The following is an 11743-nucleotide window of genomic DNA, read 5'->3' as shown; positions in this document are numbered from 1 at the left end:
CAAAGTCACAAGCTTTTGGTGAGGCAAACTATTATAACCAAGCACTGGCGGAATTAGGAATTTTTTAACGAAGGTGCAATTTTAGTTAGGATTTAAATATATATATATATATATATATATATATATATATATAGTCAAACACCTAGAGTACACCTCCTAGGTTGAGCAAAGGTGCAATATGCAGCACTTATAATAGTTTTTTCGATAAAAAAGGATGCAACTACACCTACTCGCGCCTTAATAAGTCCGTCATTGTAACCAAGTGCCACATAGATCCATTGTCATACTTTGAGTTCCCAAACAATGTTTGAAGAAAACTCATTCAAATATCAATTGTTTCAATAGTGCCCTCGTAGATGGTTGTAGACTAGAAGATTGCTTGGAAACCCATATGGCCTATAATATATATATATATATATATATATAAATTGAATAATGTTATAGAACTAGAATAATCAGAGAGTATGAGAAGTACCACTGAATATTGGGAGTGGAATTATATTTGCTCTTTGTGGTGTTTACACTGGCAGAATTTATTCTCAGATAGAACTCACTCTTTCTTTTCTTCTCTGACTGACTCTCTTCTCTTCTAATTGGTTGTGTATTTTACAACTTAAGAGAAAGCCTATTTATAGGCAATTAGAATGGCCTCCCGTGGATGCATCTTCAACATTTTCTCCCAACAGCATCATTCATCCCAACATCATAATTTCATCTTTTGACTAATACCCCATTACTTTATTCATGTGGACTTCACTTCTTACTTTATAACAAATAAAACTTTTTTTTATAAGTTAAACTTTTTTTTTTCCTGAGAAATTCTATGATTGCATTCATAATTCAGCCAAAAAAGCCACTAGCCACAAAAGGGCCATTACAATAACGGAGTAGTCTAATATCAAAATTAAGAAAATCAGGTATGTCTCCACTAACGATAAGGCAAGATCGAAGAAACTCTGGCATAGGCATCCCAACTAAGATTGCAAACTTAGAACAATAAAAAAGAGATAAAGCTTGAAAAAACCAAGCCATAACAATACAAATAAAACTCTCACCAAGGAGAGATGAAAAGCTCTCACCAAGGAGAGATGAAAAACTCTCACAAAAGGAGAGGTGAAAACTACACAGAGAACCCAAAGAGTCTCTGCAACTTATTCCAAACATAAAGAAATTGCAAAAAAGATGGTGGTGGAGATCCGACGCCGAAATGCAGGTGAAGATCCGACGTTGAGCCACAGCTGCCTTTAATGGTTGGATGAAAATGATAACAAAACTAAGACAAATAGGAACAACCCTTTGTCTCTGAAAATGGGGGAAGATGTGAAAGGAGGAAGAGAGGAAGAGAAGAGGGGAGAGGGGGGAAGAACAACGGCTTTCTCCCCCCTCAAAATGAAAAAGGCTCTAACAGTGTTTTTTGAGAGAAAGGGGGCTAGGATTTTTGTTTTTTTTAACAATATAATATTTTATAAGTTAAACTTAAAGCATCTTGTGTAACAAGCTTTGTAGATTAACCCAATAAAAAGCAGCTGTAAACAAAACATCTTGTTCTTATGCTTAGACAAAATAATTATTTAAACGAAAAAAGAAAAAGAAAATCTTGTTCTTGAATCTTGATAGCTAAGCAAGCACCTTAATCCTTCCCGCCATTTCTATATTCAGTCTCACTCTCTCAGACCTTTGTCCAGAACACCCACTATTTTCCCCCAATTCTTCTCCATTTGATGCTCTCCCGATCACTGTGTTCATGCTATTGCCTACGCCCACACTCTCTCCACCATCTCAGCACCTCCATTTCTCTCTTCCGCTCCAAACCCTCTTCTCTCTCTCTCACCCTCATTTCCCTCTCCCCGAAAAACCCTAATCTTCGCGCCATGTCCTCTCGCCCCTCCGCCTTCGACGCTCTCATGTCCGGCGCTCGCGCCGCCGCCGCCAAAAAAAAGCCCCAAGCTTCACCCTCCAAGAAGCGAAAAACCCTAGAACCTAACCCTATTGAAAACCCCCAATTGCTATTGAAACCCGAAAATGGCACTCCAACCCAAGCCCCAGAATCCAAGGAAGTCAAAGAAGCTCTAGAAAGTTCTAGTAATGGCGGCCAGGTGGTTCCCCTCGCGAAAAAAGTGTGCGCGGCGGCAGGTGCTCAGGAGCGGACGGCGGAATTGAAGAGCAGAATCGCTCTGTTGAAGAAGAAAGCCGGCGACTTTGACCCGAAATTGATGGCGAATTGGGGCGAGGGCGAGAGGGTTCCGTTTGCGTTTGTTTGTTTGGCTTTTGATTTGATTGCTAACGAGACGGGTCGGATTGTGATCACGGATATAGTGTGTAACCTGTTGAGGACTGTAATGCACACCACGCCTGAGGATTTGGTGCCCGTGGTTTATCTGGCAGCAAATCGGATTGCGCCGGCGCATGAGGGATTGGAGCTTGGAATTGGGGATGCTTCGATTATCAAGGCGCTTGCAGAGGCTTGTGGGAGGACTGAAGCACATGTTAAGAAACAATACAAGGTATTTTCCATGTGGGTTTTGTGCGTTTTTTATTGAGTATGTATCGAGTTTTGTGTGATCAATCATTAATGTGGTTGTTGTTTATGCACAATCTAGTCCATCATATAATGTAGGAGGATGAAAGAACAAGAAAGTTAATAAAGCTCTGCTCGAATTTTGTTGATTTATTTCGTTCTTTATCGAGTGAGGTTGCATTGAAATTTTTTGAGGATGTGTAAGTCCTTTGTTCTATGATGGTTCAAGGGCTATATTTTAGTTGATGTCCCATCACATGCATTCTTTCTTTCAAATCTTCCTGGAACTTGTCTGATTTATGTAGGATTTGTTATTCAACAGTGTTTAACTTTTTGTTTATGACTGCATTTCATTTTTCTTTCCTCTAATGATAATTGGGGTTCACATTGATAGGAATTGGGAGATTTGGGTCTTGTTGCAAAAGCAAGCCGTTCATCTCAATCTATGATGCGCAAGCCTGATTCGTTAACTGTCACCAAGGTTTTCAGTACATTTCGTCAACTTGCTAAGGTGATCTTCATATTTCCAAACTTAAAATCCTTTATTTTAATATACATTGATTTGGATGCTTTTTTTTGTCTTACAGGAAACTGGACTTGGTAAGTACAATTTTGTTTCCTCAATTGATTTTTTTCGTTTTTGGGTCTAGTACTCTAACCTTTTACCACTCCATGCAATGATACTTTGGACTTTATATCTACGTTTTATATATGCATTGTGTTGGGAAGTTATCCCACTTGCAAAACAATGTGGGAGTGTCAAATGTCGTGGTGATCAAAGCCCTTCATAAGTATAGCTTATTAATTGCCTCCAAGGCCTCGGCACCCATGCTTGTCTGTTTCTTTCCTTGTCAAACTACTTTTGCTTTGGAAGCAGTTTTTTCTTTCTAGAAGGCCTGTATTTTTTGTTTTATTTTTATTTCAAATTATGCCTTATGGAAGCTAAAAGGGGGGTTTTTTGGTACATGCATTAACATATTTTTCGTCATGTAGTTTATGAATGAGAGTTTCTTTTTTCTTTTGTAGTGTAAAGTACTCTATGTAATGTAATTAGCTGGTGAATTGTTTTCTCTTAGATCATTTTACACTAAATTTACTGGTGGGGCAGGAAATATGAAGAGTTTGTGGAGGGATTAAATTTTTTATACTCTACGATACTGATTTTGTAATTAACTTGCCCCGTGCTTTTGAAATTTAATAGGAATCTGGGAAGGATAGTCAGGAGAAGAAAAAGAACCATATCAAGGCACTTCTTGTTGCTGCCACTGATTGTGAACCTCAATATCTGATCCGTTTACTTCAGGTTGCAGTTTGATCACATACTAGATTTCAGTTGTTAACTCCTTTTAGCCTATTGTAAGGTTTAAGTGGTTTTCTCTTGTAGACAAAGTTGCGAATTGGGTTGGCAGAGCAGACTCTCTTAGCTGCATTGGGACATGCTGCAGTGCATGCTGAAAAACATTCTACACCACCTTCTCATATTCAGAGTCCTATAGAAGAGGTCTGTTTAGGTTCGTCGGGTCAAATGATAGATTTATAACTTATACTGAATCTTCCTGCCATCAGATTTTCTGGATACTGAATTTTTTTACCTAAAACTGAATTAGCAGTGCACTATGAGTTCAGAATCTTTTGTGTCAAAGACCTTTGGCTATTATACCATTATTCTTGATATTTGTGAGAATATATACAAGCTGAGCTGAATTTGTGTTGGTGGTTTCTTGTTTTTCTTGTCATAAGTTCTTTACAATTTTGATTGATCAGGCTGCAAAGATTGTTAAGCAAGTGTACTCTCTACTTCCTGATTACGATAAAATCATCCCTGCCCTTTTAAGTGGTGGTGTGTGGAATCTTCCGAAGACATGTAGCTTTACTTTGGGTGTCCCAGTTGGACCTATGCTAGCAAAGCCAACTAAAGGTGTATCTGAGATTGTACAGAAGTTTCAGGATACAGAATACACCTGTGAATACAAGTATGATGGAGAACGTGCCCAGGTTATACCATCTAGTTGAAATCCAACATGTAATTTTGTTCCGCCTGTGATATATTATGTGCCGTAACATGCTCATCCCTTACAGATACATTACATGGATGATGGTTCTGTTGAGATATACAGTCGAAATGCTGAACGAAACACTGGAAAGTTCCCTGATGTTGTTGTTGCAGTGTCGAGGTAGACTTCTATCTTTGGTTGTATATGGTACTTCATATTGAATTTAGGTGTGAGAATATCTGAGGGAGTGTGGTGCTCTAGAATAAAAGTTCCATATTTTGACATCTTCATGTAATTCCATCAGTTGTGCAATTCTTGGTGTGCCAACAAAAAGTGATGTGTAAAAGAGTTGGTTGGTTACTGATTAAATTTTCAAACCGCTTTTGGGATCTATGTTCTATTACTATGTCACTATCAATGTAACTAATGTCATATAATACATAATGCACTGAATAAAATTAAATATTTTATATTTCTGAAAAATAAGACTTGCTAAATGGGTGTCAAGGCATCTGTTAGTGTAATAAAATGAATGCCTGGCGATCTGTGGTTTGAAATTTTCCAATCTGTATCTGACTAGTTAACTTGTGAAAAGTTTTTATCATGAAAGAGCTCTACGGTTGCAGCTTCATGTTATCCAAAACACCAACTGTGCTTACTTTTCAGTTGCTAATGCTTTCTGTCAGCTTTCAGGTTAAAGAAGTCATCTGTAACGTCATTTGTTTTGGATTGTGAATTGGTTGCTTATGACCGTGTAAAACAGAAAATTCTTCCTTTCCAGGTAAATTATTTTCACATTCCACTCCAGATTTGTAATTGTCTCACAAAGATCTCAAACATTTGTATGATTTATATTATTGCATTTTCTAATGTAATAATATAAATCATAAAATTTTGGAAGAGCAGTTACCCTCATACCTACCAAAAGTTTGACTCTTGCCAGCCCCACTTCTTTGAATAGTATGCATATGTGATTATGTGTGTGAGTATATTCTTCTTGTGCGAGTACTTTTTTATATATTTTATTTTGTTTGTATATATATATATATATATTTTTTTTAAACACCAGGTATAGTATTTACTACTGATGATGTTGAGTTAAGATAGAAAATTTCTTTATGAGAGACTATCATGGCAGGTACTCAGCACTAGAGCTCGTAAAAATGTGGCCATGAGTGATATTAAGGTCGATGTCTGCATATTTGCTTTTGACATGTTGTATCTTAATGGACGACCACTAATTCAGGAACAACTGATAGTTCGTAGAGAGGTACACTCTTTTTCTATCTTCTCAATTAGATTTTAGAATTTACTGCTATTTTTCTTCTGGATAGGAGTAATTGTGCTTCTCTAGAAATTCATTATTTATATTGCCAAGTTGGAGCAACATGTCTTTCTGATTATTTACTGTAGGTGGAGTGAAAACTGATGTCGAAATTATACTCTCTTTTTTTCCTTTTCTTGAATTGTCAGGATGTATGGAGGTAATTGGTTTGTCTATTTTCGTCATGCCCATTCACGCTTAAGTTTGAAATTACTTTATGTCCATAGTGGATGGCAAAATGTTGATAGGTTCCCTGAATTTTTGCAGCAGGGAAATGTTTGGATTGGTATCTAACCAATGCGAGTAGTGTGGCATGCAATGGCATCCCTCATTTCCTTTAGGAATAAATACTGCTGACAAGGATTATTCTAGAAGTTAATTATTGCTTGCCAAATACTGGGGAAAGGTTTTATTTTAGAAGTTTTTTGTGCATGTAGCAAAGTAATGGCAGTAGTATTATTCACGAGTTGAGCTATTGGATCTTTACTTCTAGTACTTCAATTTCTATGTATTAGTTTCATGTGTCTAGAATGGGATAAAAAAGTAAACTTTAATGAAAGTGAACAACAAAGTGCAAGAAAAGACGGAAAAAGGGTGTCTATCTATGCTGGATAGTATCCTTAACTCATATTGATCTTAGTGATATTATGTGAAGGGTGCCCTGTTGACTGAACTTTTCAATTTAGGTGCTACCATTATTACTGTTGCAGGTATCATTGATACAAATAAATTTCTGGATTTCTAATGTCTTCCGACCATTGTTCATTCTTGTTCCATTATTTCACGAGGAAGTACTAATATATTCTTACATGTGGTTGTGTGTCTTGTGCAGAGTCTTTATGACTCTTTTGTGGAAGAAGCTGGATTTTTTCAGTTTGCCACAGCAATAACATCAAATGATATTGAAGAAATACAAAAGTTTCTTGATGCTGCAGTTGATTCAAGGTATACACTTCGTGCTTTTGATTTTTCAAGAGACAAGTGGATATGATCCTTCTGATGGAGTAGTTCAAATTTCCTAAATGTGTTCATGATACATTTGTATTACAGCAGGGTCGCAAATTTTGCACAAATACATTTCATGAATGTGGCAAATAATAATAGTAATATACGCTTGAAGAGACCCCTTTAGCTTGCTAAAATCAGTTTTGTTGAGTAGCATTTATTTGTTTTTAGTTCATTTGCACTTTGGCCTGTCACATACTTTCCAGTTAATTTTTTATTTGTAAAAGTTTATCCTCATTAAACCATTACTTTTTATGTTGTTCCTTCATCCTGGCTTGCAGTTCTGAGGGTTTAATTATCAAAACATTGAACAAAGATGCTACTTATGAGCCTTCAAAGCGGTCACTTAACTGGCTGAAATTGAAGAAAGATTATATGGAGAGGTAAGTGATATGTCAAGTGTTTTCCATTTTAGCAATCCTCATAAAGCTTTGTTCATTTCTGTTTATTGGCTTGCTGTGACATACAGTATTGGGGACTCACTAGACTTGGTACCTATTGCTGCTTTCCATGGCCGGGGGAAACGTACAGGTAACTGTAATGAAACATCATTTTCAGTTGAATGAATAGGCACTGTCCGGTCAAATGTTTGTTTCTGTGGAATTTAATTTAAAAAAACTCCCCTCTTTCTCTTCCAAGAAATAAGGAAGCCCTTAAAAGTTTTCCGGTCATTTGCATCTATCATTTTTCTCCTCATCTTATTGGCCCAGCTATCTTCTTCCTCAAACTGTCACCATCTTATTTTTAAATTGAAAGACAAGGGGGAGGTGATAATAATGATCTGGTCTTCCTTAGGTGTCTATGGTGCTTTCCTCCTTGCTTGTTATGATAGCAACAATGAAGAGTTTCAAAGCATTTGTAAAATAGGTAAGTGCAATTTGTTTAAGCATGTGTTGGCAGCCTTTACTATGATTTCCAAGTCCCTTTACCTATTACTGATCAGTCTGCCTAATATCTTGATGCATTACAGGCACTGGATTCTCTGAAGCAATGCTTGAAGAACGTTCTGCCAGTCTCCGTACTAAAGTGATACCCAAACCTAAGGTATTTTTTTCTTCCACTTAGATTTTGCCACAAAAGACTGTTTATGTATTTGGTTCTGTGGTTTCTCTTGCTAATTTTTACGTTCTTGTCAATTGCAGTCATACTATCGTTATGCAGAGACAATGAATCCTGATGTATGGTTTGATGCCTCTGAGGTAATAACCATCGCCTTTTGTGTTTGCCGTGCATAAACTTTTTTTTTTATAGAACTACCTCCATGCTTAGTTTTTGTTACCCAATTCTTTTTTCCACATTGAGATTATAAGTTTTTTGACCCTTGATTGCTTACAAAGAAAAAAAATCCCCTTTAAAATGTAACTAATCCCAAAGAAGTTTACATTATTTTTCAGGTAAGCACTTCCTGGATTGTTTAGTTGATTCCTCCAAGTAGTTTGGATTCTTAAGCTGTTTAGGTAGAACCTGTTGGGAAAATAGTAGACCTAATAGGATATTGCTTCAATACAAGTAAACGTTTATCAAAATTCACTTCAGGAATGATGCTATTCTCAAATTATTTGCCTAATGGATATTAGTTTTTTAACAGTTTTTCCAAGGGTTGAGATAGGTCCACTATAATTTTAAACTTATTTGGGCAAGCAATTTAAAGAGGCTGTCAAAGTGGTAAAATACAAATTTGTGGAAAGGAGCAACTGCATAAGCAGGAGAGATGGTGTGAGGAGCAGCAATTTTAAGCATTGTAAAGTTCAGAGAATTTCTGGGGCATGCTTGTAAAAGTAAACTTTTTATATGCGACAGTTGAGAACTTAAAATCTTGCATGAATGAAAAATAAGTTGGCTCAGTAGTCATAAACATTATTTGTATCTTTGCACATTGACATATCTTCATTCGGAAAATAGTGAATTCTTCATCTGGACGAAAATGTTAAAAAGGTGAAATGTGAACCAATTTGTTCGATTTACCGTGATTGTCATTTTTTTTTTTAAGATCCAAAAAGATGCGAGATTAAATTTTGTGGTGTTTTCTTGCTGTATTAGAATATATTGTTCACCTTCACAGATGCATGTGGACATTTCTCCCCCTTTTCTTCTTAATAATTCAGGTAGAATATGCTGTGATATACTGAGCAAATTAGCAACTGTTTTGCCAGAACTCAATTCCTGAGCATTTGGCGTTACCGAGGGAAAGTTTACTTTTATTTTTAAAATATAATTAAATTTGTTGCACCGTAATTTTGATAGGTCTTATGCAGCTCTGTCAGGTCAAGTTCTTTTTCCCCTTCAATCTCTATTGATGGGAAGTTTCTGGATTAGGCAGTTAGAAGGCTAATGAAATTTATTACTTCTAGTTTTCTGTTTGTTGGTTGTCAAAAAATGCAATTGTGGAAAATTACGTGGGTCTATCTAAACTTTTGTTTGAAAGGGGTAGACTTGTAACATACAGCATCTTCTCATATTGCCTGTGGTGTAATTTCTCCCAGGTTTGGGAAGTGAAAGCTGCGGACTTGACTATTAGCCCTGTTCATCGCGCCGCAGTTGGCATAGTGGATCCTATTAAGGTTCACTGGATTTTATTTTATTGTACTTATCATTGTATAATTCTATTTGCTATCACTTTGTGGAATGCAAATTAGATGATGTGTTTTCTTCCTCTAATTCCATGTATACATGTGATTAGGGTATTTCTCTTCGATTTCCACGTCTTGTTCGTGTTCGGGAAGATAAACCTCCAGAGCAAGCCTCATCATCTGCGCAGGTGAAGATAACTCTGGTTATGTAATCATTTTGATTCAATATTATACATATGAATATGCATTCTCTTACACTTCTTTGAAACTTCAGGTTGCTGAGATGTATTCTGCTCAAGCTAACACTCGTTCGAACAATCAAGATGACAACAACGAAGATGATTAAGGAGCAAAGTTATGCTATATTTCACTCATTTCTGGAGATGTCTGATGTGCAAAGACCAGCAGTCTTGTTGGTACAGCCCATGTGAGTAATCTGAATGTGATGTTTATAAGTTTAAGCCTATTAGGGTTTAACCAGTGCATGAGGGCCCAGTTGCCATCCGTCAGCGTGTTCGCCAATAATATAGTGCCAGAGGGCTGAAGCTATGCCGAGGAGTCAAACATTGAGATTATCAGTGGTAATGTTTCATCCTGTACCCTTGACCACTTGAACCAAGGGTCATGGGCTTAGCAATTCTAATGAGCACAACTTAGGAATATTATATGTTTTAAGCTACACTAATCTTGTTTTTTATAATTTGTGACATGTCTCAATTGAATGCCAGTGATTCTGTTGATAACAACAAGATGAGAGAATTTTCACCACAGCTAGTAGCTACACATATTGACATTAACTTACGGAGTCATCCTTTCTACTCTTTAACATATTGACAGTAAACATTTTGTCTGCATTTCATATTTTTGCATAAATACAGTTGTCTTATTTACACGTTACATCTTTTTCATGCCCTTGCGCCTAATAATACAATTCCTCCGTGTTACTTGCATGGCTGCATCAACCCTCAACCTTCAACCTTCAACCCCTACCACATAGGTATAATGTATAGAAAATGGTGTGGAAGTCTATTTCTAATAATTACGAAGAGACAAGACGTTTCCAGTTTTGAAAGGATGGGAGGAGGTCTTGTCTTAATCCTTTGAACGAAGAGCTGTTGGTCAAGTGGGTCACAATCGAACCATTGAATCTTTCCATTCCTTAAGCTTCTGCCGTCTTGAACAAGTAATAAATCAAGTAGCCACCGCTGTTGGGTTTGGATTTTTTGGCCTAAATATTCTAACTAGTTCTGGGTTTCATATTTGCCTCCGTAAACCTCACGTGGGTTATCCACCAGTCCTACACTTATTCCTGATGAAAGTTTCAATTTCCTTGTCTATGCTCAATTACTTTTGGGGTTCATTTGGTGTTTAGGAATGGATTGGATTATATTGGATTGGATATGCCACTAAATTTGAGATATGTTGAAGGAGGAAAGAAGGTTGCTAGCATTCCTTTTTCCGTTTTGGGGATTAGAAGTTACAAGTTATAAGCTGGTGTTTGTTATCCTACCATTTTTGTAGGGATTAGCTGTGACAAGTTTTTTTTCCCGAGAGTAATCCATCTTCTACCTTCAAATTGGTCAAAAAAATTTCATTTCTTCTTTAAAATGCCTTAAATTTAAGGAGTTATCCCATCTAATCCAATACTATGCACCAAACGAGCCCTTACAGGATAGAGCTTTGCTTTCGACATTGTTTAAGTCTTTGGCCAGTTGTCAAGATATGTTTGCGAGACTTATTAAGACGTGCATTCGAATGTTCAGACACATGGATAAATGCTGTTACAACGCTTGCTGTACTAGCTACCACTTAAAAACCTTCACGATGCTGGAACACTTGCCAACCTTGCCAACTTTTTGTTAGTTGGAATTACTATATGAGACATAACACCAGTGTTGTTATCAAAATTTTTGAGGGGCAACCTATTGCTATCAATTGCACTTGAAAGAACTCTTTCATTATCAAAGATAGGTCACATCATTGATGACTCGAAAGATGGACCATAAAGTAACAATCATTATGGCTTATAAGGAATTTTCTTGTTCTAGTTGTTAACCACAACTACAATATGTTAGAGTTTGATCCGATATTCTATGTTGGTACAAATTGTATATTTGAACTCATAGCTCACAGGCCAAAAATAAAGAACTCATAACTTAAACTAAACTAATTGAAATATAATTATTATTTTTTTTAGTACCAGTAGTAGTATAAAGTATAGAGGGAGAGAGATTAACACATACACACATACTACCATGATGCCATAGGAGTTCGAACTTGAAACCACTAATATGCAAATCAATGTCATTTCCCACTAGACTAAATCTTGTTG

At 36.5% G+C, this 11743-nt stretch overlaps 1 protein-coding gene across 1 annotated transcript; it reads left to right on the top strand.

Moving 5' to 3' along the window:
• Positions 1-1570: 1570 nt before the first annotated feature.
• LOC117632347 (DNA ligase 1-like) lies at positions 1571-10179 on the top strand. The gene is made up of 17 exons (XM_034365794.1): positions 1571-2504; positions 2913-3029; positions 3720-3821; positions 3903-4019; positions 4283-4513; positions 4598-4692; positions 5206-5293; positions 5651-5782; positions 6669-6781; positions 7123-7224; positions 7311-7372; positions 7637-7708; positions 7812-7885; positions 7984-8040; positions 9325-9402; positions 9522-9599; positions 9686-10179. Exons 1-17 carry the CDS (start codon positions 1722-1724, stop codon positions 9755-9757), a joined length of 2373 nt encoding a protein of 790 aa, XP_034221685.1. The 5' UTR covers positions 1571-1721; the 3' UTR covers positions 9758-10179.
• Positions 10180-11743: the final 1564 nt, after the last annotated feature.

Source organism: Prunus dulcis, chromosome 6 (assembly GCF_902201215.1).
Source record: "Prunus dulcis chromosome 6, ALMONDv2, whole genome shotgun sequence".
NCBI lineage: Eukaryota > Viridiplantae > Streptophyta > Magnoliopsida > Rosales > Rosaceae > Prunus > Prunus dulcis.
This window is presented reverse-complemented; position numbering and strand designations above follow the sequence as displayed.

Excerpts from the sequence above, each read along its gene's own strand:
- LOC117632347 (XM_034365794.1), top strand. The coding sequence starts at position 1,722 with ATGCTCTCCCGATCACTGTGTTCATGCTATTGCCTACGCCCACACTCT. Across the intron at positions 8,041-9,324 it reads TATGGTTTGATGCCTCTGAG|GTTTGGGAAGTGAAAGCTGC; the intron begins GTAATAACCATC and ends AATTTCTCCCAG. Across the intron at positions 9,600-9,685 it reads AAGCCTCATCATCTGCGCAG|GTTGCTGAGATGTATTCTGC; the intron begins GTGAAGATAACT and ends TTGAAACTTCAG.